Genomic DNA, 27,950 nt, shown 5'->3' with positions numbered 1-27,950 from the left:
CTAATCACCAGACCCATCCTGGGAATTTTTACTGAAGACTTCATCCTGGGAAGCCTGGTGATCGATCCCTTCATAAAAGGAGCCTCCGTTGTGCAGGAAAGTCCCCACTGCCCGCCCCTGCCGAGCGTGACCCACAGCGTCACTGAACACTTTGTTTATCTGCTCCTCCGAGGGCATCCACCAGTCGGGGTTGGAGGTACAGTGCATCCTAATGAATTCTGTAGGAATACACACAACAGTAAAAAAAAAAGAGAGAGAGAAAAACAGCTGGTTTTTGCAGCGAATGATAGGAAGGCTGCTTAAACTTTAACAGAAGCTCTATAAGAAAAGCTTTATGGGACATCCGATGTAATGCCATGATGATGTCTCTTATTAGACCCAACTTACGCCATACACATTTTCTACTCAGGTGCAAAAGTAAAAATTACATAAGTGAGAGTGAATCCCTCTAAGGCACGATTGCTATGAAAGGTAAATTTGAGTTGCGAGGCGTGGTATGCACCATGCTTGGTAAAAAAAAAGTTAAGAGTACATTTCAAAACCCTGTTGTTAACATGCTCACATTTTTAGAACGTTAAGTATCTCCAGAAGCACAGCAAATATCATCAGATGGTATTCTTTAACCAGCTACTGATGTGTAGATTAAGTGCAAAAAAATAAAATCTCAATGAATAAGAAATTGCCTAAGTTTTGGTTCAGGTTTTCACATTCTTAAAATGTTACTACAGGCTATACTTTATTTCTCTAATTGTGATATCTATAAGTGTACTGACAAATATTTTTTAGATGACTTTTCCTCTAAATATTTAATATCACCAGAAAGCAATTAGCATGCCTGGAAGAAAGAATATACAAAAAGTAGCTCAGACTCCAATGAAACAAACTTGGCCTCCCTTGGGTTGAGCTCACATTAACCCTTCCTCTACTTTCTCAGGGAGTCAGGGGACATGTATAGTTCCTACACAGCTATTTTTTTTTTTTTTTTGCGGTACGCGGGCCCCTCACTGCTGTGGCCTCTCCCGTTGCGGAGGAGCACAGGCTCCGGACGCGCAGGCTCAGCGGCCATGGCTCACGGGCCCAGCCGCTCCGCGGCACGTGGGATCCTCCCGGACCGGGGCACGAACCCGTGTCCCCTGCATCCGCAGGCGGACTCCCAACCACTGCGCCACCAGGGAAGCCCCTACACAGCTATTTTAATATGGACATCTGTAAACTGAAATGGAAAAAGTTCGACTGAAATGAGCATTCTGGGAAAAGTTCTAAGTCAAACTGTGCTTTTTTTCACAGCTGACTGAAAGTTCAAGGTGACTGCCATTTACACACCATTTCTTCGCCAGCACTGCTCCCTCTACAAGACAATGGTTCTGGCTGTAGGACTGGATTTGTCTGAAATTTATTTGTAAAATCCCGACCCTATTTGCCCGTGGAAGCTGATGCTTTTAAGTACCTGGACCCGAAAAATCCCATGAACTGAACTGTGCCCATCTTGGCAGAGACGCAGGGGCATCCCCTTCAACTCCATGCCTGAGGTGAGAGACTCGTTCACCTCGCCTAAGTCCCAGCCCTAGCGGCCCTCCTGGGGGACACAACTGTGTTTATTCAGCTCCTCGCCCTGCAAAACTGTCAGGAACCAGATGGCCTATGCTGGGCTACAGGCTTAGGGAACACCGAAGGATGCTTTTCAAACCTAGGTCGTGGTCATTATAATGCTGAGCAGAGAGAAAGGAGGTGTTCTGGGACCATGAGTGCTCAAATATCTAGTCCTCTCCCTATTATTTTCCTTGCATTCACGGCTATTCATTATGTCCTCAAATCATCTCCAGCCAGGCTATCAACTCCAGAATCCAGGCATTCTGTTTTCTCTTCCTCTGTCTTCCTCAGGTTCCCTACCTCATGTGTTCAGGGAGTATGCAATAACTGTTTAAGCAGTTTCTCTCTCTCCAGATTCCCCACTCTCATATGAACACAGAGAAATGAAAGACTCCAAGTATCCACGAGAGGAAGTCAAGGCTAACTGCTGAGGATGCCGCAGCCCCGCCCCTCTAAGAACGTGCTGCTCTGTGACACCTCCCTCCCCCTCCCCCTCCTCAGTGCCCGCTGCTGCAACAGGACTTCCCCTAACGTTGTGTCAGACTACTACAGGCTAAAAGCAGAGCTCATTCTGTTACACGGATAGGAAGTGTCCTCACATCACTGACCCCCCCTTCCTTCCGGGGTCAAACCACCCTGGGGACAGGCCAGCCTAGAATTTGATTTCATTCCCCGAAGCACCCTGCTTTCCATCCCTGAAGTGTCCAACTGTCTGAGGCTTCCTTGGCCATTCTAATCTTGCTGACCACAAGGGTGTCCACCCTGGGAGTCAGCAAGCATAAACCTGCAGGAGGGGAATCCCATTTAGGTCACAGGAAGGCCCCAGGATTTCAGCCTTTGGGACAGACATAAATGCTCTAACCAGCCGCCCCGACACAATCAGCAGTTCCTATGCATTCTCCACCCATGGGCGGGTGGAAGCCTGTGCGTCCTGCCCAGCTCTCCCTGCTGGAGAGTGCACATTCTGGTCAGGCAGCCCGGGCTGCATCTGTGTCACAGTGGGTCCCGCAGCACTGACACTAGTGCTTTGAGACGTATATTAATCCCTCAGTTTCACTGACTTGCTTGTTAAAATATAAATTGTTTAACAAGGACTTCTGGAAAGGGATACCTTAGTGGGGCCCCTTATCCTGATTCCCTTGTAAGCCTCAGGGCAACTTCCAGAGTACTCGCGGAGCGGGCTCTCAGGACAGCCCCCAAGCTCACCACTGCCTCTGCTGCCTCCGTCTGCTCTGATGCTGGGGAATAAAGGAAACTATGGCTAGTTTGCTAAGACAGCCCCTGGAAATTTCCATTACCCAGTCACTCTGAGTAAGCAGAATTTTCAGACTGGCCAACAGGGGGTGCTCCAGCATACCTGTGCTGACTTAATGCTGGTGTTTTCATTCTAGGTGGTTTTCTCAAGTCTAGGCCACCAGCATCAATCACCTGGGGTGGTCGTGAGGTGCAGTAACGCGTGCCTCCCCTGTCTTCACGCCAGACCCGCTGAATCAGAAGTTCAGGGTGGGTCTGGGGATCTCCGCTACTAACAAATACTACACAGGCACCTTAGGCACGCTGACAGTCCCTGTGGGCAGGCCCAGAGGGGTGCAGGAGTGAGTGTCCCTTCTGATGACTAAGGCCTTATCAGTGATGAGGTTTTTCAGTGTGATTTCTTCACCAGGAAATATTTTGATCCCTGTCCAGAGTAAATCTTTATTGTCTTTCCAACCAATAAGATCACTCTTGAACTGTATAGGTGAACATCTGAGCTATTTGCAATGGATTTTTCAGGTGTGAATGCGCTTTTGTTGGCACTATAGTGTTTCCACTTGTCTGTGTTTATTTGCACCCACTGCATCAACCGTATACACCTCCTTACCCTCTGCCTGGCCTATCCGTAGTGTGGATCAGCTGCAAAGCAATCAGCTGTTAATGCTGAGGAAATGGTATTATCTGAGTAGTATTTTTTAAGACAGAAACTTTAAAAAAAACCGAACAGAATAAAATCTGAGTGGGCGAGAAATACTTTAAGCCTAAGGAAAATTGATTCTAAATAAATTTAAGGAGTTGGGCCAAGTATTCTTGAGAAGGTAGCTAGATTGGGGGAGGGCGTCATAGGCTGCAAATGAAATTGGGATAACTTTTGAGGTTCCTCGGCTTCCTTTCCTCTGTGCTTTCCCCAAGTGCTCCAGCTTTGCTGGAGGTCGACTTCCCGGGCGGCAAAGAAAATCTGAACTTAAAGCGTGAAACATGAAGTGCTATGCAGTGCTATGTGCCATTAAGTGCTAAAGCAAACGAAGAATTTTTAAAGGACTTCTTGATACCAAGGAGATGGGCCACATGAAGCCTATAACGTCTCAGCGGAAAGAAACCAAAATACAGTAAAGGCTGAACACTTGCACGGGGGAGCCACAGCCAATGCGGTGAAATGAGATCACAGATGGACACTGAGTGGAAGGATGCAGTACCTCGGAGGCATGTTACTTTAACTGGATCCAGAGGGCGTCTTTCAGGACCTGTCTCTCCTGACTGCACTGACCTTTTCCTTTTCCCAAGGCCGCATGAGTACTTAAGCTCATCGGTTGTGAAAACAAATCTGATGAGGTATCGAAGGAGCCGCCTCCCGTCTTTCTTTGAAGAATTTACAGCCTCGTCCCACTGTTTGCTCGTTATGTAGACAGGATAGTTGTTCAACAGCTGCTTGCTTCCCTGGAAAAGCGAAATATTTTCTCATTACCTACCTGGCCGGCCAGCCAGCCAGCAGCCCAGGCGATCTCCATTTCAAAGGCAAACATGCTTTTTAACCAAGTGGCTATACTGACAATGAACCAGGTACTGAAGAGCACAAGTAATTGCTCACACTCAGAACGGGGCACTTTTCAAATTACATTTGCATTTTCTATAACAAGAGCCAATGAGGTATAATGAACACCTTTGAAAGAGGAGCTATTTATAACTTGCATTTTAACAGGTAGGTTAAAATGTGTCAAGATCCAATGACAGGGAACACTATTTAAATATAACCTGTAACTTTCCTTTTCAATCTATTAAAATATGCAAAAATGACTTTGAAGAGTGTGATCAAACAGGTCTCTTCATCCTTTGGTTGGCGGTTAAGTACTTTTAGAAATGATGCTGGTGGGCTACTTCCATAAGGTATTTTTTTGTGTTTCATGCACCTAATATCTAATAGCCATTGTATTTCAGTGGAAACATTAAACAGTGAATTTTAAAGAGGGGGCATTGTGGAAACAAACAAAAATCACTAATAATAATGCAAAACAAGTTTTCTCAAATTATAGCTTCTGCAAATGCCACTATGTCAACTCAAAATTTTTCTTACTTTTCACCTTCATAATTTATGTCTGCTATAAAATTCCCAGGCTAAATAGTTGCACTGGGACTAATTACAGGAATTTCTGTAACATTTATAAGCCATGTTTAAGTCAATTGCACCTACACGACCATTATTTTAGCTCTGGTTGTCCATAAAATTCTACAGTCCAGGGCAAATTAATTAACCCATGATCTCAGCTTTAATGTACTTCTTCCCCAGTAATTAAGGTGTACAAAATAAAGAAGGGAAACTCACTCAGTTTTACAACTCTGCAAATTTACTACAGGTTATAAATTTGGCACTATTTGGAACTGATAGGTTTTAATTTAAAAAAGTGCTCTGTTCAGTTAAGCTCTGAGAAGGGCAAATGGTTTAGGAGCCAACAGGAAAGAAAGAGGCAGCAGGTATGGCCATGAAACTGTGACTGAATTATACCATGGAAACTCATCACCGCAGCATTCATACTCCCTTGAAATAGCAGGAGTGTGACTTTGTGTCCTTTTTAAGGGAAGCAGCTGAGGGAGGTGGTTTGTGGTTTGAATTTAGAGTCAGCCTGGGTTTGAACTAAATCTCGGTTCTGGGTTTTATTTGTTGTTTCTTGAGCAAATTACTTTAACTTGTTGGACCAAAGTTTCCCCATCTATAACACGGGAAGAACTAAATTATCATGGGTTTAAAATACGAGTACTTGGGAGCATAAACCAACCCTTGGCTCTGTGTACTACGTGTGATCAAAAGATGGGTAGGAGCCCAGAGGTTCTGAAGGGTCCTTCAGCCCAGGCTGCTGTTTCACAGCAGGAGGGGAGAGATGGAGGGACGACTGGAGCGATGGGCCGTGCCGATGGAGAAGTGAGGATGAGAGATGTAAAACCAAGGTGGTCAGGCAACCAATCCACTGAGCCAGGGTACGGGGGACTGAGGAGTGAAGATGATTCCCAGGTGCAACGGGGGTGTCCTCCACAAAGATAAGGAACAGAAGGTTATGGCTGGGGGGAGGAGGAGGCAGATAGCAAGGAAGAACAGTGCCTGACATATACTAGGTGCAGTGAACATCCATCGGGTGGGTGACTGATGCAGTAAATACTACCGCGGCTGGCATGGAGCAGACACTCAATACCAGTGGCTACAATGAAGAGTTCTTAATTTTCTTTTTTTTGCGGTATGCGGGCCTCCCACTGTTGTGGCCTCTCCCGTTGCAGAGCACAGGCTCCGGACGCGCAGCCTCAGCGGCCATGGCTCACAGGCCCAGCCGCTCTGCGGCATGTGGGATCTCCCCGGACCGGGGCACGAACCCGCGTCCCCTGAATCGGCAGGCGGACTCTCAACCACTGCGTCACCAGGGAAGCCCCGCTGTATGTTTTAAAAACAGCTTTCCCTCGGGTGTGTGAGCTCATCTGGCAAGCCAGAATGCCCGCGGCTGTTTGGCCAAGAAGGTTAAATCCTCTCCCAAAGTCTCACAAGTCAAAAGGCACAGCTGGGAACCCTGTCCCCAAATTCAGAGTTGCCCCTAAAACCAGAGCTGAGGCTATTTCAAGATGGGAGGTACTTGAGATGAGAGAGCTGGCAATCCAGGGAAGGTGCCCTCTCCAAGCTTGAAAGCATCCACTCCTGCAGAAGAACTCAACAGCCCTTTCAAAATGTAGAAATACCATTTGGAGGCCATTTTCAAGAAATAAAGAAAGGGAAGGAGGCAGAAAGGAAGGAAGGAAGGAGGAAGGAAGAAGGAGAAGGAGAGAAAGTCATTTATAGCCCCAAACAACTCACACTGCTCTGTGCTGTGGATGAGGTTACCCATGCTGTTTCAGCACAGCTAACAGAAATCAAATATGATTAAATAATACTACTGAGAAGATGCTCATTTGCCTGAAATGACAATAAAAATAATATAGTAATAACGATGATGATGGGTAATAAAGTTTTAAATAGTCCTATCTGGAGGAAATGTAGATATTTCCCTTATTTTTATATTTTTATAGAATTCTCTTCATATTAGCCACCAAAAGGGTATTGGTGACCTATACCAATTCTGACCTATTGTCAAGTCACTCTGAACAAACCAATTTGAATAGCACTTATTTAATGTCTACATAGAGTCATATCCAGATGGAAGATGGAGGTGTATATTAACTTTTAAGTAAGTTCTGATTTAGTCTCATGAACAATGTGCTCTCTGAGCACAGAGGAGTGTGGCAATCAGGAAGAGCTTCTGGAAGAAGTGGGCTTTTCAGATGTGCTTTTTGTATAATAGAAATGTCAAGTTAAAAAATGTGGACCCGGGACTTCCCTGGTGGCGCAGTGGGTAGGACTCCAAGCTCCCAATGCAGGGGGCCTGGGTTTGATCCCTGGTCAGGGAACTAGATCCCACATGCATGCTGCAGCTAAGGAGCCCAAAAGCTACAACTAAGGAGCCCACCTGCTGCAGCTAAGACCCGGCACAACCAAATAAAATAAATAAATTAAAAAAAAAAAAAAAGGAAAGAAAATGATTGGAAAGACTTCGGGTTTAAAAGAGGGGTCGGTTAAAAAAAAATAAAATGTGGACCCTATTTTAGGGAGCAAAGGATTTTAAGCATGTGACATTTATTTTGGATCTGTATTTTAGAAAAATAACTTTCCAGTGTGGAGCACGGAGAAGAAAGAATCTACCGCGACAGCCCAGGTGACATGTGACTGAGAATGAACTAGAGACAAGAGACTGTTCAACGTGACCGTCAGGAATGAGGAAGAGGAAGAGTCTGTGATGCCTCAAAAGTTTCTGCCCAGGGTTGGTGCTGCTTTTATTGAAGAGGAAACAGGAGTAACGATGGGTATTCAGAGGAGGCATGGTGAGTTCCACTGGTCAGGCAGTAGGACACAATGGTCTGGAGTCGAGTCCTGGGGATTGGGGTCTAGATCTAAATTTGGGACTCGTAAATCCACACATGGTTGATGTTCAGAGAGAGCGTAACTGAGCAGAGAAAGGTAGTGCAGAGATGAAAGGTCAAAGTCCAGAGAACGGTGGTTGGAAAACTCCTTAAAGCTTAATAAGAAACGGACGGGGAACCACAAGAGAGTCCTGACACAAAGGCCCAGAGAAAGGGAGCAGCTGGAGGAGGGGTGAGGCCCTGCGGATGACGAGGGCTGGAAAATGGGCCCCTGGACTGGACAACTGGGAGAGTAGCAGGCTGGGGGGGCTCTCGCAGACCATTCGCTGCGTCGTGGAGGTGGAGCCGGATTACGGAGGCAGGGGAGGGCAAAGGAGAACTGAGAGTGGAGCAATGAATATACACCAGTCTTTCAAGTGTTTAATCACGGAGAAGAATGAGGTCCCCATTCAGCAAATGCCTTCGATGACACGCACTGGGGATGCCAATGGGGACGAGACCTGGGCCCAACCTTCAAGGAGCGGGATGTGTCGTGGTGTAGGATGAAGGTGCCGATAGGATGCTTCGGGTGATGGAAGGAGAAAGAAAAGATAAGCACTGAGGGATGGAGGGAGAATCAAAGGAGGGCTGATTTTCAGGGTGGGAAGACTTGGAACAAACACTGGCTCCGCCTGAGGGAACGACAGGTGGGTTCTCTGTGCCAAAAGAATGGGGGGAGACTTGCCCGCAGGATTTAAACTATGTCTTTTTCTCCCCCTCAGAGTACAGAGTTGAATCTTCACGACGCATGATCTTTCTCCACAGGATATATACTCACCCATAAACCTCAGAGTCAAACATGTATTTTGCTAGCCAATCTGTTCTGGTATATATCTACATGGGTAAACTACCAGGGTGCTTCATCTTAAGGAAATTCCACACGGAATGAGACCTACCTCGGCCGGCTGGTCGGCTGGCTGTGGGATCACAAGCTGGTTGTAGTGCTGAAGCAACGTCTTCAGGTAGTCTAAAACCGTCTGGCAGGGCACTGGGTAGAAGAAATTGCAACAATTGCACATTAGCTATTTTGTGCTGGGAAAATAAAAAGCTTTAAGGTTTAAAAAGATTTTTGATGCAAACTTCTAAAAAAAAGACTCATTTTCTAAAGGAAATAGAATCTTCTCTCATTTGACATCTGTAGTTATTTCAGTTTGTAAATATAGAACAGATGCTATGGTTCGGGGAGAATTTTTAGGCTCCGCACAGCTCACTGAAAACTTTTAAGTCAAACCTACTCTAAGATGAATTTGGGTTAATAATAATGATATCACACTGAACAACTCACAGAAGAGACGTGTCTTCTTTGACTCAAGTTGGAACATTAGCACCCGACGGTACTTTTTAAAATTAAAGTACTGAAAACTAATGTTTCACTGGTTTTGGATCAATGATATAATGTTCATTTGTAGTGCCATTCGTTCCTAGTTCTTCAGTAAAGCAGTAAGCCATGCACTTTAGACCTGCTTCCTGACACAGACACATGTAGTTTTTCTGGTAAGTGTCTCACTCCTCCCCTCTCCAGAAACTCACCTGATCTGGTCCAATTCAGATTCGGTTATTATGTATTTCATTAACTGTTGCACTATATTTTGTGAGGCACAGTCTTACAGAATCACTGAATAATCACAATAAAACAGAACAGATGTTAACCCAACATAGAGTCTGACTTTTTTTTGTACCATTGCATAAATAATTCTTATATTTTAAGATTTATATTAGAGCCCTTTCCAGAGTATTAACTGATTGCTTTTAAAGGTCTTGGTAACTTAGTAAATAACCTAACGGATACGAATTATTGCCATCATCTGTCTTGGCTGTGTGTTTTCTTAAGATGTTTTTGTCACATTGAAGAAAATAATAAATATTTAACCTAAACCCTCATTTTAAAGTATCACCACTGAGCCTTCTTCACTTCATTTTTCTCAGCACTTTTTTGAGAGCAAACTGAAATTATCTTTATCTCCTGCTAACAGCTCTGGGTTTTTCAGGTGACATCACATTGCAACATAAATCAAAAACTACATCACCATCCTTCTGAAGAATTTGAATGATAAGAAGTAGAAGTAGGTTAGGAAATTTTTCTTCTTGCCAAAAAATATTTTCTTAAATAACATCCTTATAGACTTGTGTCTTACAGACCTGTGTCATAGGTCACTCTTGTATAGTCATTTGAATATATTCTTCAAATTAAAGAAGCAGTTTCAGGACAACCGCAAGATTGTGCCTTCAACAAAAAGAAGGCACGTGTGTATCAGTTTGAAGTAGGACTTTTATTAAACCAAAGTTGAATAAAACCTGTCAAGTACCTCTAATTTCATCATCCTATTAAATGATGAAATAGGATGATGAAATTAGAGGTACCTTTAGAGCCCACCCTGATGTAACTAAACCCTTTGTTTTATTTATAATTCTTCCAGACCTTGCCCAAGTTCCTTTTAAGGGGCGCACTTACTGGCCAACAATTCTATGTTCTGACAGACACTTTCACCCTGGGTATGGCTGAGTAGAGACTCTGAGTCACTGAGAGCTAGAAAATCCACTTTCTAAACCACACCATTTCTGCTAGGGTATGCAGTGTTCACCAAAAAGTCTGAGCAAGTTAACTGAATGACAAACAAGAATTTCCCACATTACTAGAGTTCCACAAACAAACAGTCTAACCCACTTTGCTCTCAGTGAGTGAGAATGTATCTTCTGGCAATGGGCACGGATTACAGGAAAAAAGCAGAAGCCGTGAGAAGCTAACGGAGACAGGAAACAAGTTTGCTGTTGAGTTCTGGCTTTTCATTAGCTGTGTGGCCTCTGGGACTCCATTTAACTCCTGTGCGTGAGTCCCTTCTACACATTGCTGAAAAGAAGGATCTCGGTAGCAGCAATGCAACTGTGTATACGTCACTGCTTTTCCAAGTGACATGTGAGAGGTATTACCCTGAATTTAGTTTGGAAGTTTTAGTAAAATTTGTAAATACTCACTGACTAAGATTTGAATGAAACTTCTTCTGATACTTTATCCATACTTTACATTTGTTTAGGGAAAAAGTGTTTAAGTGAAGCACAAAAACGCTTACAAAACTGAATATTCAGTATGACCTCAACCATGTTAAAAATAATTATGTGCACAGAGACTGGAAAGAAATAAACCGAAGTGTTAATAATTTAAAATGATTATATTTTGGTAACAGAATTAGGGCAGTTATTATTACCTTTATCCTTTATCATCCTTGTAAAAACCAGTTTAAAAAAAGTTCTACAGTGGGCATGGATTATAACTACTTAGAAGTTGTTTGAAGAATGTCTACATGACTGTCATCTCCCCTTCCTTTGCTATATATGACCTTCAGTGTTGCCTGTGTAGCCCTGGAAGGGCTTGGAGGACGACTCTCCCATCCCTACACCCCCAGTATTTAGGCAGCAGTGCTAAGCCCTGAGCGAGGCCGGCTGATGCACATGCGCTGGAAGAAAGTGGAATTTCATGTGACTTTACTGGCTGCAAGGCTCTCCTGAAGGCAAGTGGGTCCTGTGGGTGGTATCTGGGCACAAGGCCGAAGGCCAGGAAGACTTAGCTACTGAATTGACTCTGCACAGTTGGCGGCTGTACTGTCTGGGAGACTCTTAAGTAAGGGCCTTCCAAGGAGAACTGCTCTGATTCTGTTTTTGCCTATATTAAGGGTGCTTGGGTCTCGAGTACCTAATTTTCCTGGCAGATCATTGCATTAACATCTTGATCAGTTTCTCTTCTTGTTCCTCAAGCATTATTTAATCTACTTTGCTATGTAACTGTTTTTTTTTTTTTAAGAAGATGTTGGGGGTAGGAGTTTATTAATTAATTTATTTTTGCCGTGTTGGGTCTTCGTTTCTGTGTGAGGCCTTTCTCTAGTTGTGGCAAGCGGGGGCCACTCTTCATCGCGGTGCGCGGGCCTCTCACTATCGCGGCGTCTCTTGTTGCGGAGCACAGGCTCCAGACGCGCAGGCTCAGTAGTTGTGGCTCACAGGCCTAGCTGCTCCGCGGCATGTGGGATCTTCCCAGACCAGGGCTCGAACCCGTATCCCCTGCATTAGTAGGCAGATTCTCAACCACTGCGCCACCAGGGAAGCCCTATAATTGTTTTTTAAAGACTCAAAACATTTACCTCCAAGTATACCACATACAATTTTATAGGGAGATTGAAATTGTTTACTGTCCTCTGACGACCATGCCATCTGTGTGCTTATTTCAAGTGTCCTATTCATACCGTCTCCATAAAGTATAAGTTCCGCAATTGTAAATGTCTAGAAATAAACAATGAGCTTTAAGTGTTACTCAGCCTACAGACGCACGGTAATTCTCTTGATTATCACAATGTCCTGTCTCTGTTTAATTTAATTGACGTGTGTAGCTGCTACAACAGAACGTGCCTGACACTGGGCTGGGAATCGGGGTTATGAGGATGACTGTGACTTAGTCTCTATCCTCAAGGACCTTACACAGCCTGCCTCTCCTCGTATCAAGACCCCAGAAGAGACAGACACACAGAGAGTAAAAACTGGCCCTGATACAGACTTCAACAGAAGCAAGTATGATGTACGACAGCAAGTGGTTAATTCTGCCGGGAAACTGGGGGAGGGCTTGTTATGGACAGGTGTCGCCTGACCTGGGTACTGATGGCTGAAGAGGAGTTTCTCGAGTGGGGAAAAGGAGGATATGTTGGAAGGACAGCAGGAGTTAAGGGAAGACCAGAAGCAAGGGCACAGCGGCTCAGGAATCACAAATTGTCCAGAGGGGTTGGAACACTCGGTGTATGGTGGGAACTGAGGGGCGAGTCTCCAAAAATGAACAGGAAGACTCAGGCAGTGAAGGATGTCACGTGCCACACTGAGGGGGCTGGAGTTTACTCCATGGGCCAATAGAGGCTTTTCAGCAGTGGGTGACGTGGGCCTTTTCAGTTGGCAGAGCCTGGCGTCTGGGGGAGTTGAGTGGCTATCGCAAGAGTCCATATGGTGAAACAGGCCTGGATGAAAGCAATGGGGAGAGGGGGGAGGACCCCATACCGGTGGGTATGTACGAGGTGGAATCCAGAGGAGAGGAGGCTGACATCAAGGAGGGAGAGAGATGGTTATGGATGGAACTGCGGCTCCCAACCTGGGTAACTAACTGAATGCTGACCTTTTTACAAGGTAAGGCTACCATCAACAATCTGAGAAAACCACTTAAGATTTCTGTATGATCAGGCACAGGACCATGTCCCTGTTTCTTTTTTTTTTTTTTTTGCGGTACGCGGGCCTCTCACTGTTGTGGCCTCTCCCGTCGCGGAGCGCAGACTCCGGACACACAGGCTCAGTGGCCATGGCTCACGGGCCCAGCCGCTCCGTGGCATGTGGGATCTTCCTGGACTGGGGCACGAACCCGTGTCCCCTGCATCGGCAGGCGGACTCTCAACCACTGCGCCACCAGGGAAGCCCCCTGCCTCTCTGTTTCTTAAGGTTGCTCTTTGTTGAGTGCTTCCTGGAACACCTAGCAGGCACTCGGTTGCTACTTAATGAACTTAATACTTCCAGCATTCCAGTATTATTAACCTCACCTTACAGAAAGGGGAAACCGAGGCTCAGTATGGTTAAGTAAGTTGCCTAAAACCACAGATAGCACGTGGCAGGAGCAGAAATCCAAACCCAGGTTTGACTCCAGGGCCATTTTCTTCAGCCCACGCTGTTCTGTGTCCCTCGGTCTCACAGCTACCGCCAACAGTCGTGCTGACTTCTACCAAATTCTGAGTAAAAGAACTCAATCCTTTATTGCTCTCTGTTCCTATCACTCGCTCTAGTTTTTTACTCAGAACATTCCTTCTCCTTAGAACGCGCACGTTAAGCATGATCAATGTGCTTCTCGGGACCAGAAGTCGACCTGAGCCTTCTCCCACAGGCACTTCTGGGCACGTGGGCTGGAGGGTGGCACGAGCACGGGAGAGCACTGGCACTGCGACACCACTTACTCCAAGGGCTTTTTGTTCTTACAAAACTAGTTATCCAAAAACAGACACCGATTTATCTTTTTAAAATCTTCGTACGTAGAATATCCTTACCTAGGACCAGCACTTTGTACGTAATCCAAGGTTAATTCTCTAGTTTGTAGCCTCCTGAGTTAGTACAGTTGATCCTCATTATTTGCAGGTTCTGGACCTGCAAATTTGTCTACTCGCTAAAATGTATTTGTAACGGTCAAATCTGTATTTGGGGTGCTCTTGCGGTCACTGCGGACTTTGGCTGGTCACTGAGAATCTGAATTTCTGGAATCACGCACCCCCAGCTGAGGTTGAACAAGGTAACACTTGGCTTGCTCGTTTCAGCCCTCATACGATAACAAGGGTTCTTTTCATGTTCTGTTTAGTGCCATGGTTTTTGCATTTTTGTGCCTTTTCTGCTTGGTGATTTCGCTGTTTAAAAGGGGCCCCAAACGGAGAGTTGAAGTGGTGTCTAAGTGTTCCTGAGCGCAAGGCTGTGATGTGCTTCAAGGGGAAAATGCGTGTTAGATAAGCTTTGTTCAGGCTTGAGTCACAGCGTTGCTGGCTGTGAATTCAGTGTTAACCAACTAATACTATATATTAAATAAGGGCTCGTTAAACAAAAACATACTTAAAACGACGTTTTGTGATTGGCTGACGAAAATGTTGCAACCAGAGGCTCTCGGGAACCGAGGTCTGTATTTCCCCTCAGAGTAATGCCTTGCTGATTCAGTGCTCACAGCTTACAGAATAGAACGACTGTGAATAATGAGAATCGACTACATTTTGAGGGTGGAAGAGGGTAATAAACTAGCTCTGGAGTCAAGAGGCTTCGATTCTAATTTGAGGTCTGCCACAGACTTTACCTGTCCAGGTTGCAACCTCTTTGTCTGTAAAATGGGAATATTAATTTTTGTTTGGAGTTATGAAGATAAATTGAGATGATCATAAATGTACTTTTTAGAAAGTAGAAAGTTCTTTACTAATATCAACAATAAGTGTATCTTCTCTATATTTGGCACTTAGAAAGTTTCAAGGTTTTTTTTTTTTTTTTTTTGCGATACGCGGGCCTCTCACTGTTGTGGCCTCTCCCGTTGCGGAGCACAGGCTCCGGATGCGCAGGCTCAGCGGCCATGGCTCACGGGCCTAGCTGCTCTGTGGCATGTGGGATCTTCCTGGATCGGGGCACGAACCCGTGTCCCCTGCATCAGCAGGCGGACTCTCAACCACTGTGCCACCAGGGAAGCCCAAGGTATTTTTAATGTGTCATAATTATTTTACTTTGGAAGTTATTATTTTTTAAATTTTATTGAAGTATAGTTGATTTACAATGTTGTCTTAGTTTCAGGTGTACAGCACAGTGATTCAGTTTACATATATATATATATATATATATACACACACACATATATATTCTTTTTCAGATTCTTTTCCCTTATAGCTTATTACAAAATACTGAGTACAGTTCCCTGTGCTATACAGTAGGTCCTCGCTGATTATCTATTTTGTATATAGTAGTGTGGAAGTGATTTTTTTTTTTTTGCGGTACATGGGCCTCTCACTGTTGTGACCTCTCCCGTTGCGGAGCACAGGCTCCGGACACGCAGGCTTAGTGGCCATGGGCTCACGGGCCCAGCCGCTCTGCGGCATGTGCGATCTTCCCGGACCGGGGCACGAACCCGTGTTCCCTGCATCGGCAGGCGGACTCTCAACCACTGCGCCACCAGGGGAGCCCTGGAAGTGATTTTTTAATTACCATACAGTATTTTATATTTCTAACACCCACATTTTATCATATTTTTAAATCTCTGAACTTGGTGTTCAAAGATAATTATAATGTGCAATTACGATTTGCAGTGTTTTTTCTTCTTCCTTAGTGGAACATAAAGTATTGGTGTGTCTTACATTCAATGGGGGCTTAAATTAGATGAAATATGGTATTTTATACCCACCCTCCCTTATGAGTTCTCTTCACCCAGTGCTGACTGTAAGCTTTCTGAATAAATGTGACTACTCTAACCTGACATCTTCTCCATAGAGAAGTTTGCCCATCACCATTCTTCTTCTTCTTCTTCTTTTTTTTTTTTTAATGGTATGCAGGCCTCTCACTGTTGTGGCCTCTCCCATTGCGGAGCACAGGCTCCAGACGCGCAGGCTCAGCGGCCATGGCTCACGGGGCCCAGCCGCTCCGCGGCATGTGGGATCTTCCCGGACCGGGGCACGAACCCATGTCCCCTGCATCGGCAGGCGGACTCTCAACCACTGCGCCACCAGGGAAGCCCTACCATTCTTCTTTTAATAACCTCTCAGCTCTTTGTATTCCTGATCCAAATGTCTTCCTTTTGTGACTTTTTCTTCTTTTAACCTATTTTCACTTTCTTTTAAAAAATTTAAACTTTTAAACAGACTTTCTATTTTCTAGTGTGATAATCTAATGCAAAAGAAAATGTGCTAATGCTATTTCCTGGGATAAAATATTTAATTGCCTATATCTGCAGATAACTCTGGAAAGTAAGTTAGACAGCACTTTCTAGAAGCCCCTTGTTTGCCTGTAGTTGATAATCAGTAAGACTTTGTTGAATGTTTCACAAATAATACAATAAACAAAGGCCCTCTCGGGTGGTGCCAGAAAGAATACCCCTCCCCGGTCCCTCCTTTCAGTGAGGGCTGTCACCTTCCTTTCCCCCTTTTACAGCTACCCAAGTGAAAGCATTTTTTCCTGTAGACTAATAGGCTCATTTCTTTTGAACTCTCAGTTCAAGAACTGCTCCCAGATATAAATGCTTTATTTAAGGGGGGGGGAAAAAAAGAAAGAAACTGGAATCTCAGAGTTGCTCAACAGCCTGGCTCTGGAGAGAGAGGGAAGCGCCTGAGGAACACTGCCCCTGAACTGACCCACTGCAGGTGCTCCCATCATCTTGCTCACCTTATTTCCTCCGCTAACTGCTGCGCGCTCCTCTCCCCTTTGTACTCATCCACCCTGCTCGGCTGTAAGAAGAGTGATCGTACAACATACGGGCAGATTCTACAGGAAGAAAGCCCCAGGTCCTTCCATGGAAATGTACGGCCTCTAGGATAACAGAGGCCTACTGGGATCATTGGGAAGCACGGATACTGCTTAGGGAAAATCGATCCCAAATCTCACAGGAAAGTTACGGCTTGCAAAATAATCCTGTTACGTACAAAACCAGAGTATTATTGCTGTACTTTTCTTCATATGGATAAAAGTAACAGATTCCGCCTCGGCCCTGCCCACACCAAAGGCACAGCTCGTAGAATGCCAAAGTGGATTCCTGGGTGATCACCCACAGGCTGGTTTGCTGTTTAGCCAAAGATGGAGGTTGGGAGGTGAGGAGGGCAAGAGGGCAGTTATGTCTCTCTTTGATTCAAGTCTTTCATCTCGAGGGGCACTTTCAACCTGACGCCCAATACTAAGGTATCCCTAGGTAATGAATCCAAGAGTTAAGTAATCACAAATGGCTAATCTTTCCTGCATTTCACACTATTTTTTTTCTATTCATAATTGACAAACTGAGTTTCCTCTATATCGTTGAATTTCAGTATGGATTATTTAAAGCAATCATGGCTCTCCACATAGAACTGGTTCAAGTTCATGGAGGGAACTCTTTACAGTAACAGTGGTGGAATGTTCACAGTAACAGTGGTGATCATTAGCCTAATTTCAACAACTGTCATTCAATGTCTGACCATCAAGAGGACTCAAGAAATTGCAGCATTTTCGTCTTTCTGGGAAGCAGAGAAGGACAATGATTAGTGGCAGGCCAGCAATGAGTTACCCCTGACACAGACATTTCATCTGTACGGATTTAGGAAACAAGAGGTGGAGTGAACCCCAAATTTGCTTGGTAAGTTTACCAAGGACAGACGGCTCACCAAATATTTACGGTTAGGAATTAGGCAATAACACTCTGGACATTTGTGTCACCTGTCCTTGCACTCTGAAACTCTTCCCCACAGCTCTGAATGGCTGATGCAAGGATCTGCAGCTGGCTGATCTCCAGGACACTATCTTCTCCCCTAATGAAAGAGGAGTGGGGAGTAAGATGCAACATACCCTTTTGGCGGTAAAACCAATAGTTCACATAATTTATGAAACTGTGCAAGTTGTAAAATCCCAGTGTGTCCGCTGCACCCATATCTCTTTGACTCGGAGAAACCAGTAGCGCTCTGGTTCCACCGCATTCTTCTGGGTCCTGCCAGTCAGTCTCTCTGCTGCAGTCAGATCCGGCCTGGCAGGGACAACGCCAAGACTCTGCATCTAACCCCAGGGCTCAAATGTAACAACAGAGAATGGATTTCCTTCACCTCTTGCTTCTCTCCCACAACTGCACTCAATCTAATTCCAAAACGTTCTGAGCCAAACCTCAGCTCTATTTGGGCAATTCTCTTAAATGAAAGGACAGAAGGAAAATAAATTTCTGATTTGGCAATTCTAATAAGCAAACGGGTAACTTTCTTCAACACTTCCTTCTTTTTACCTCAGCTGCCAAACTGGGTGGTGCAAAGACACCGAGTTAGGAAAAGACCGTAATTTCTATTTCTATTTATGGATCAGCCTTAAAACTTTTAAATATGTTATGTATGCTTTATTTTGAACATATTAGTATGCAAGTATAGGTATGTAAATAACCAATGAATGTGTACATTGGTAGATACACGCTCAAAAATTTTTATCAATGGGCTGCATGATTAAAAAGGTCTTAATGTCTTTTATAAGCCACAGACATGCAGGAATGACCTCAAAGATATAGGCAAAATCAGGAGCTTTCCAAATAGGGAAAAAAAATGGCTTTGCAACCCAGAGAAGATCTTGCCATAAAGATGACTTTACTACTCTGCAGATCTAGTGTCTCTGCGAGGCGGTACAATGCCTCGCGTTTAGCCAGGAGCACAACTAGTTTGCGACCAGCTTAATAACTGGTCTGTCTTTGAGATATTCCTTTTAGTTTACAGTTGCATATTAACTTTAAGGGGGAGTTTGCACGCTAAAAAGAGACCATGCCTATTGAAACTTACCAAGAAAGGGGAGAAGTTAGTGGAATAGAAGAGACCATTTGTCCTCTGAGCCCTGCCTCTGTAGTTATCATTTCATTTTAATTTCTCTCATGGACTAATAAAACACATATATCAAAGTCTTTAAAAATACAAAAGCCATTTTAAAGGAACAGGGTCACTTTTTGAAGAAAATTCAAGCTCACAGAACCTGGCCCATTTCAATCTCATTGCACTACATCTGGGAATCACTTTTGTATCCGTGGAGACATCTTTTAATTGGACCATAGTTTTCAGGCCTACACCCCAGAAGACTGTGGCTTAAACACAGGACAAGGCTAGTGGCTCATCTTGAAATTTCCATTTGGCACTGGTAGGCTAAAACTGTGCATGCCTGTTTTTCTAACTCTTCTACATCGCCGGCCCAAACAACAACAAAAAGCCACACATACACGCACACGTGCATACATACATGCGGATGGGACACTGGAAAGGAATGAGTTGCAGGTGGCTTGCAAGGAACAGGGCAGGGTACCTGGGATGCTCTCTAACTTTCTTCTGAGCTCTTCATTTTCTTGTTGCAGTGACACCACCTCCTGCTCCAGCTCTTGGCACCGAGGACAGTAGCCCTCCTCTTCCTCCTCCTCTTCTTCCTCAGGCAGCGTAGAAGAGGATGGGTGACCGTGGGATTCGGATGTCGCTGGGGAGGTCCAGCCACCTAGTGTGTGCACGGGGGACGTTGCTAGAGGATCCACGTCCGCCAGGTGGCCATACTCACTGACCGAGGAGGTGTTTGCAGTCGGAAAGCTCCCGGAGAGCAGGTAATTTTGTAGGGAGTCAGTGAAAACCCTCAAGAAGGCAGAAGTCTGTTGTTTCCTTTGCATATATTGCATCTCTATGTCTACACTGTCTGAGGTCTGACTGTGGACCCCTTTGCCAACAGGGCACTGCTCCTGTCTTTCAGTGTAACTTGAGCCTTCCTGCTTTACGCAAGAAATCAGGGATTGAGAATGGCTGGAGTCCAGAAGCTTTCCTCCACAATTTAAGAGGCTAAGGACTCGGCTGCATTGTTGAGCAAAGGCGTCCAAGATCATACGACTCTCTGAAATACAAGAGAAGACACGTCAGAGACTGCCAGCCAAGACAAGGGACAAGTAAGGTCCTCGATCTAGAGTTTAACATTAAAAAATGTCAAAAACGTGGACTTCTCCTCCCCGCTACACACACAGGTGACATGGTGCATCCACTTCTAATAGGATGCATAGCTTCCGGCTGCTCTGTGACTGGTGGGGTGCCTGATGAGCCACCCCTAACTTGACTCTGGGAAATGGCTGGACTGCAAGACGGGGGCACCGGATAGAGACTCCCTCTCCGTGGTTATTAACCGGCCTGCACAGGTCTGAACTCACACCTTTGGCTTCATTAATATCCTTACTCTAATGAATCGAGCCAGCCCTGCAGACTCAACTCCTCATTGACAGGAGGGCTTACAGCAATCATTACGTCTATTTCTGGAGTGCCCTCATGCCCTTGCTATTAATCAGCTGATACAATCCCTGCTGAGAGTACGTTGCTCCCAGATGCAAAATGGAGAAGAACGATGAGTCTTTTTGAAGAGCTCACTAAACGTCTAAGGTAAAATAAAGAGTGGGCCTACAAGGCAAATGATGAGGAGCCCCGAAGCAAGCCTGTGTCATCCAACATCTGTGCTCACCATTCTTTTACTTCATCTGCTAACTTAGATTTCTTGTCAAGGCCAACGTTTAGCTTGATCTATAGCAGCAGCATCTGAAAAGCAATAGTGCCTCTTCTCAGGGCTTCTCCCACCAAATCTCTTAAATGGTATGTGCTGAGGGTGCCAGTTAGTTTCCACAAGTGTATTCTAAAGCATATTAACTGTCGATCAGTGGAAAGCAAAAAGCGAACAGAAAACAATCAGTTCACTTCAAAAAGAAAGAAAGAAAAACCCCATGTCCTGAAAATGTGATTTAATGTCGTCAGTCTAAGGGGCTTGAAAATTCACCCTAAATGTAACCGTCACAAGAACACTGTCTTCTTTCTGGACCACCACCCAGAACGCGTTATTTATATCAATAAATACCCACAGAGAGACAGATAACTTTTTTAGGGCTTATATAGAGCTATCAGGGTACCTCTCATTTCCTCTCCCACCCTACGCGGAATAATGGTAACAAACAAAATATTGTAGGTTCTAGATGCCGATATCCGTTGTTTATGACAGAAATGTAACGAGTCACTTGCTGTCTCTGGAAATGTTGACTAGCTGTATTTTTTTCTGAGGGGAAAAAAATAACCTTGAAAAGTGAAAAGTGGTGAGATGCTTGAGGGCTTCTATGGGGACAACAAACTAAACAGCTGTGATTAAGAAATTGATTTCTCTAGAAAACCCAGGACGATGACCAGCAAACCAACCTTCAGAAACCTCCAGGTGGTACTTCAGCCTCTACTTTGTTTCTTCTTACTATTCTTCCTGAAGTAACTAAGATATCAGGGGAAGGGGGTACAAGTCTCCTATTTCACTTATTTAATAAGAATATACATTAAGCCCAGAGCATATAGCAAGCACCTCTCATATCTCCCAAATCTATAAAATGCTCCCATTCCTAAATGTCTCAGGAAAAATGACAAGTCAGAACACAGAGGCCAGTTCTTCTCAGTTCAGGAGAGACTTATAGACTGTATATTCCATGAGTGGACTGGAGTTTGAGGGCCAGCACAGAATCTCTAGAAATATTTACTGAATACATGTGGGGACTCTTATAAATAAATAGAGTATCTTAGTTTACAGCATTGGTACCCTTACCCTGAATCCCACAAATATTAGGCACAGGCCTATTTTTTACACAATTATTTTGAGTACTAAAGAAAGAACGAGATGCCAGGTATAGTTTTAGGCTAGAGCTGATAGATGGGCTGGGAACTTGGCTGAAGTAGCGGCCAAGATAAAGTCGGCTTGCTGCCTTGGAGAAAAAGGGATGTGGATACGGGAAGGATATTTCGCACACCGAACACTGGAAGTGATGATGACTCTGCCCCCAGCCAGGTGGAAAGGAATAACTGAGCTCATGATTTGAACCAAAACTTAATGGAGAAAGACTTCAAAGAGTTGGGTGTTATATCTTACAATGACCAAAACCGAATAAACGAGAAAGTAAACAGTTGAGCCATACAAGTGGAGAGGTTTAAGATGCTGCATTCTCATTTCTTTACTCCTGGCTTTTTGTTCTTTTATTAGTAAAATCAAAGGACAATATTGATTGGCGATTCTCAATTCTCGCACACCAGCAGTTTTCACTCATTTAATCCTATAATCCCATTCTAGATCTAAAGTTGTATTTACTGTTTGCATTTTAATCAGAATAGTCCCAAGTGATTTACAGCCTATACACCTATAACATAACCTTGATGAAAGGAACAAAATATGAAAGGAAAGGCTAAAACAGAATTGCCTAGAAAGAACTGCTCGAATGTATCTGTCCAATGTCCTAAGGAGCTCAGTTGTTTTAATCATGTTGATAAAACACGTTAGGGTATAGAGTTTAAGGGAAAAAAAAAATCTGATGTAGAGACAAGCATGATTTGTTTTCTTGACTGAAGGATAAACTCGTAATATGCTGAGAAAAAAATCATTATGTAATATACTACATTATGAAGATAATGTATTAAAGTGCACTCAGAATATCAGAGAATAGTTACAATCATAAAACGGTTCTTGCCTGCAGTTTTTTCAAATGCTTCATTCTGAATTTGTTCTCAGAACTAATATATGTAAAAATGCCAACTGTAGCCCTAAAGCTGTATTCTCTTCTTTTCACTACCTTATATTTGAATAGTATTTTATGTCAATACATTGAAGAGTATGATGAAAAATATTACTATTATACTTGGTGGGAAATGGCAAATCTTTACACTTAACACACATTGCAGCCAGCAGTGCTTCAGCTTTCCATACAGAATATAATTAGAACACAAGTACTGTGCGATGCCCATTATTGCTAAGAAATGGAGAAAAGTTCTGTTTTCATATGAACACGATTGAATGGCCACTGATCCACGATTCTTAACTGAGCAAAGTGTGAACGTGTATTTTGAAATTTTTCAACTCTTTTCCCCCGCTAGGCACAGAATGTTCCAGTCAAGTGATGGCAAGGAAGTACAAAGTCAACAGTTTATAGAGAGGCTTTAAAACAACCTAGTTGATCCCTAACTTCTTTAAAATTAAACACCGTAAAATCTTAATAAATCACAATCACAAAGCACTCTAAAACGACCACATCTCTCTCATTTATTTTGCTTTATTGTGCAATCTGTCGGGATCTAATATCATGTTGCAAATTGTGCCCAGTCTGATTCCAGAATCCGAACCCGTGTTATTTTTGTAATTAAAAACTTCATTTCTAGAATTTCTTCAGAATTTAAGTGGTTCAATCCATCCTAAATCTGATAAGTGAAGAAGAGGGATGGGAATTCAGCAATGAAACACAGGCTCCCTACTTTAACATCCTTCTTTGTAAGTAAAGCCTTGAATGGAATTTGCCCATCACAGCAGATCCCCAAGAGTATTCTGTTTCTATGAAGGAGATCACAGTAGTCAAGATTAGTGGTAATCTTTTGATTTTAGCCCACAAAGGGTGAAATATATTAATACTAAAAATGCAGAGGCAGAAAAAACATTTTTGTGACCTATACGACCCTGTATCCATATATTACATCTATCAAAAGGATTTGCAACTAGTTCAAAATAGAGAATTTCCTTAAAACATTAATATAACTTCTTTTTATGAGAGGACTTCGTGGCACAGAAAACAGAAGTTAGAAAATGAAAGCATCTTTGGACGCATCACCCCTGTCTTAAATCAATGAACTACTGTATGTCTTTCAAAAAAAATGCCATCCAATTTTTTTTCCCTAATGGCAAATATCAACACAGCAAAACAGGATGCAATTTTTCTAAATAAATAAATCAATGATGTGTCAAAAATTAACAGATGAGTTAATATACTCAGTGCTATCAAAACCAGATGGTGCTTCCTAATATCCATCCTGCTCAGTCAATCCCTGAATATTTTCTGGACCATCAGTATATAAAATAGGATGCTGCTATTCGTGATGGCAAACAAAAGCAATCATGCCTGCCAAGCACATACTATAACAGGCAGCATTTCAGCTCTGCTAGACAGAAAGTAATTAGAATGCTTTTAATGTCCAAAAGAATGATGCTGATAGGCTGCCGCAGATGTGTAGATTTATGAATATTTATATGGTGGTTTATAGCTGACACTTTTATCAGTTGAAGAAGATAAAATATCTGCCTGCCTCAAAAGCTTGACAGTCAGGTTAATAAAATCTCATTAAAGAGAATGACCTATGCAATTATATAGGATTTATTGTAATTCATTTTTGATTGTACTCTGCTTAAAGATGCAATTTCCCATTTCCTGATGCCAAATTTAGGCTGCATATCAAGATCTACGTGGGTTTTAACTCTAAGCCTCCCACAGAGGAAAAATAGGCTTTTAGAACCACGGCATATTACCGCTTTTAAGGAAAATTATACTCTTCAGCAGATTTTACAAGAATGTTGAAAAATCTATTTTAATCATGTATTTCTCCTCTCAATGGTTTATGGCCCTTAATGGCAAATAAGGTTCACTTCAACCCTTTCATCTTTTCACTGCATTTTCTCTGGACACTCGGTTATCTCTCTTCCATCCTTGACTCATTTCATCTCATCGACATTTTGACTATTTTCAGTTTACGAGGTAGCCTGAGACCCTGCAGTACCACTGTTGTGAGGGTGCCACAAGCAAATCACCACCCCTACCCCTACCCCACCCAGTGTGCTAGGATGGCTGTCTGTACACACATGCTTATTGGTTCAAAGTGGAACCACTAGTTCCTCAAAGAGCCAATCAGCTCTTCAGGTGACTGTCCCTCTGATGGCCACTCACATCACTGTGCCTGTTAAGAGATGGCTTTGTCCCCCAATGATTAATAGTATGACCACAATTCATGATGTCTAGTACTATGGTCTTTTTTTTTTTTTTTTGGCCCCTGACCATTTTCCTCAGTGCATGGCAGAAAACTACCATTCAATTCCCATCTTTCCAACAAGTACATGGCATCCTGTCTTGGGGCTATCTAGTCTACCTCTCTATGACCTCTCTTAAAAAAAAAAAAAAGGCAGCAGCACTGAAAATAAAAGGAAATAAGAAACACAGGGAGTTGGAGGGACATCAAAAAGCCCCTTTCCACTCCTTTAGATTCAGTGATATGATTTCCACCTGCGGACAGAGACAAACTAAACAGGACGTTAGAAGAAACACTGAAAAAGAGGACATTCAGAACAAGGTAAGAAGGAAACAACAACAGCAAAAACTCCTTATGGATAAAAGAGTGGGGCAACTGCCAGAGTAGAAGGCACCATGGAAAGGACAGCAAGTGACTGGTGCAGAAAAAAGAAATATAGGAAAAATAGCAGGGAAAGGCAAGGTTAAAACTATGGATGAAAATGGAAATGAGAAGGGGCAGATTTATACTGTATGAAAAACAGTAGAAGACAGAAAGAAAGACAGTCCGCAAAGACTGAAAGGAGAAAGCAGGATGAGATTAAAGACTGAACTGGGCAGATAAAGAGGGGGGAAAACCCCAATGAACGTGGTGGCACTGAGGCTGTGCAAAGGAGTAAGCAAAATATAGAATGTGGAAAAAGGACCCAAACTTCTGAACAATGTAAAGATAAAGGAAGATAAAGCAGAGCCGGGAAATAAACAAGGAGTGAACAAGAAGTAGTATATAAGAAAACCAGACCCCAAGCCCAGAGAGCACACAAACCTCACTAAGAAGGGGGGAAAACAGAAGAAAAATGAGGAAAGTGAAAGTAGGCTAGCCTCACAGTGAACATAGAAGCACAGCGGAATTAAAATACAGGGAAAAAACCACACCTCACAAACAATAAGGACATCCACATAAAAACCTCGCCAACATCTCCCAGCCAGTGAGGGATGTGACAGAGCAAGTCTTCACTATAACCTGTAATTAGGTTTTCTTTCTCAAAACCAATCCTTCCTGTGTCAAAATACTGACAAACAACAGAACATGAGCTTAGGCATCTATAACGCATTTCAAGACAATGCTCCTATTTTCATTAGGAAAAAAGGAAGCCGTGGATTCACTGATATGCAGGATTTGGGGGGCTCCAAAGTGCCATAAAGGGCCTGAACAGGAACTTTTCGTTCTGAGCGGCGGGATACACGGGGCTGCGAGTCCAAGGGGAGCAGAGAGCACACTTGGGCACAGGCCCCAGGCTGTGACCTCTCCACCAGCCCGTCGCCCTCCCCGCCGCTGGGCTGGAGAGCCGGCTTTTCTCAGGAGTCGCGTACCCTGGGGTGGATGCTCCCCGAAAGGCAGTCATTTCTAAGGGGCCTGGGACCCCGCGGTGCAGCAGCGCCCACCCGGCGGGGCCCAGAGCGCCCGGGGTTCCCGGGGCTGGGGGGGAGGGGCGGGAGGTCTCCGTCCCTTAAGTCGCGGCCGCCGGGGCGAGCGCCAGTTCCAACCGTGCGGCTGCTGCAGAGGAGCCTCGCGTCCTGCACACACCGGCGGGGACTCTGGGGTGGCCGGGTAAAGGGGGCCAGGGAGAGGCAGAGACAGCGCGCGCTCGCCAGGAAAAAGCAGGAAAGCAGCCCTAGGGCCAGCCGCGTGACCGCGACAGAGTGAGCGAGAAAAAGAGAACCAGAGGGCAAATGAGAAGGGGAAAAGAGAAGGAAGAACAAATGGAGGAGAGAGGCAGATAAAGGGAAGAAGCAGAAGGAGAAAGTGAAGCAGCGGAGGGGAAAGGGAGGGCGTCCCCGAGAACGGCCAGAGTAGCGCCCGCTTCTCCCCGCGCCGCCGCCACTGTCACCCCACGGTGTCCCGCCCCCACTCCCCGCCTGCGCGCCGCCCCCGCCCCGCCGATCGCCCCTGCCCGGGCGCCGAGCGGGACGCTAGCGGCGGAGCCACCTGTTAAGAGGCGCGCGCGCCATCGGAAGCCCCGGACGCGGCGGCGGCGAACCTCCAGAAGTTGCTGCCGGCGCGTAGAGGCCTTGGGGGTGCGCTCGGACGCCCCGACGCTCCCTCAGCCGGCTCTGGGAGCCTCCCGCTCTCCCCTCCCACCCCCCACCCACCCCGCTGGGCAAGGCGCGCGGGAGGCTGTCCTCGGTCCCCGCTTTCTCTTTCCCGGGTCCCACCCCTCCCCCAACCCGTGGCGGGACGGAAAGTTGCTCCCGAGAGTTGGTACCTGCGCTGAGCTCCAGGCTGGCGCCGTTGCCGCCCGCGCTGCTGCTGCCCGCGGCGGCTGCCGCCGGGCCCGAGCCGTACCTGACGACGGCGGCGAAAGATGAGGACGACGACGCGGCGGGGGCCGCGGGCGGCGGCGCTGGGGTCCTCAGGTGGCCCTGGGACGTGGCGGGCGTGCAGGACGGAGACGACGACGAGGCGGCGGCGGCGGCCCGGCCGGGCCCGGGTGGGTAAGAGCTCTGCGCCTGGAACTGCTGCGGTGGCGGCGGCGGCTCGCTGCTGCTGATGGAGACCGCGGCTTGCGGCGCGAAGGCCGGCGGGGGCGGCCGCACGTGCGGCAGCTCCACCAGGGTGGGTCGCTCGTACCGCTTGGCCAGCGTCGGTCTCTTGCTGGGGAATGTCTTGAGGACGCTGTAGGGGCTGCGCTGCTTGTAGATTTTGGGGACGCTGGGCCCCTCTTCCGCCGGCTGCATCTCCTCCTCCATTCTGCGCCTCTGGGCAGGTCCCGGGTCGCACGCCCCCTCCGCGCCCGGCGCCTGGCTCCGAGGGTGCCTCTGCCGCCCGCCCAACGGCTCTGCCCGAGTGCGCGCGCGTGGAAGGGTGGCTGTCTGTGCCGTGGCCGCCGTCGTCGCCGCCGCCGCCACCACTGCCGCCTGTCGCGAAGGCTGGCATCGCCGAGCCCCTGCGCGGGGGGCTGCCGCCCGAGCGCTGATTGACAGGCTGCCTCACCAATGCCTGGAGGGAGAAAGGAGGTAAAGAGCAAGTGTTTAGGGTTATATCTGCTAATGATAATGGGGGCGGGGGCGGGGCCTGGCGCCGCCTCTGCCGCCCGCGTGGTCGCTCAGCCGGGTGTGC

General features: G+C 45.4%; 1 protein-coding gene across 1 annotated transcript; it reads right to left on the bottom strand.

Annotated features, from left to right (window-relative positions):
• On the bottom strand, nucleotides 1-27,580 carry BEND4 (BEN domain containing 4). Its single transcript, XM_060147305.1, has 5 exons — nucleotides 27,097-27,580; nucleotides 19,336-19,902; nucleotides 8,709-8,800; nucleotides 4,041-4,281; nucleotides 1-218 (listed from the first exon to the last, which is right to left on the bottom strand). Exons 1-5 carry the CDS (start codon nucleotides 27,578-27,580, stop codon nucleotides 1-3), a joined length of 1,602 nt encoding a protein of 533 aa, XP_060003288.1.
• Nucleotides 27,581-27,950: the final 370 nt, after the last annotated feature.

Source organism: Lagenorhynchus albirostris, chromosome 4 (genome assembly GCF_949774975.1).
Source record: "Lagenorhynchus albirostris chromosome 4, mLagAlb1.1, whole genome shotgun sequence".
NCBI lineage: Eukaryota > Metazoa > Chordata > Mammalia > Artiodactyla > Delphinidae > Lagenorhynchus > Lagenorhynchus albirostris.
The sequence above is the reverse complement of the archived record's forward strand: the minus strand, read 5'-3'. Positions and strand labels throughout refer to the sequence as shown.

Bases quoted from the DNA above. Each gene is read 5' to 3' on its own strand.
- BEND4 (XM_060147305.1), bottom strand. From the start codon at position 27,580: ATGGAGGAGGAGATGCAGCCGGCGGAAGAGGGGCCCAGCGTCCCCAAA. The intron at 19,903-27,096 runs GTACCAACTCTC...CTTGTATTTCAG, and splicing joins CAGCCTGGAGCTCAGCGCAG to AGAGTCGTATGATCTTGGAC. The intron at 219-4,040 runs GTACTGCATCCT...GTATTCCTACAG, and splicing joins TAAAGTAACATGCCTCCGAG to AATTCATTAGGATGCACTGT.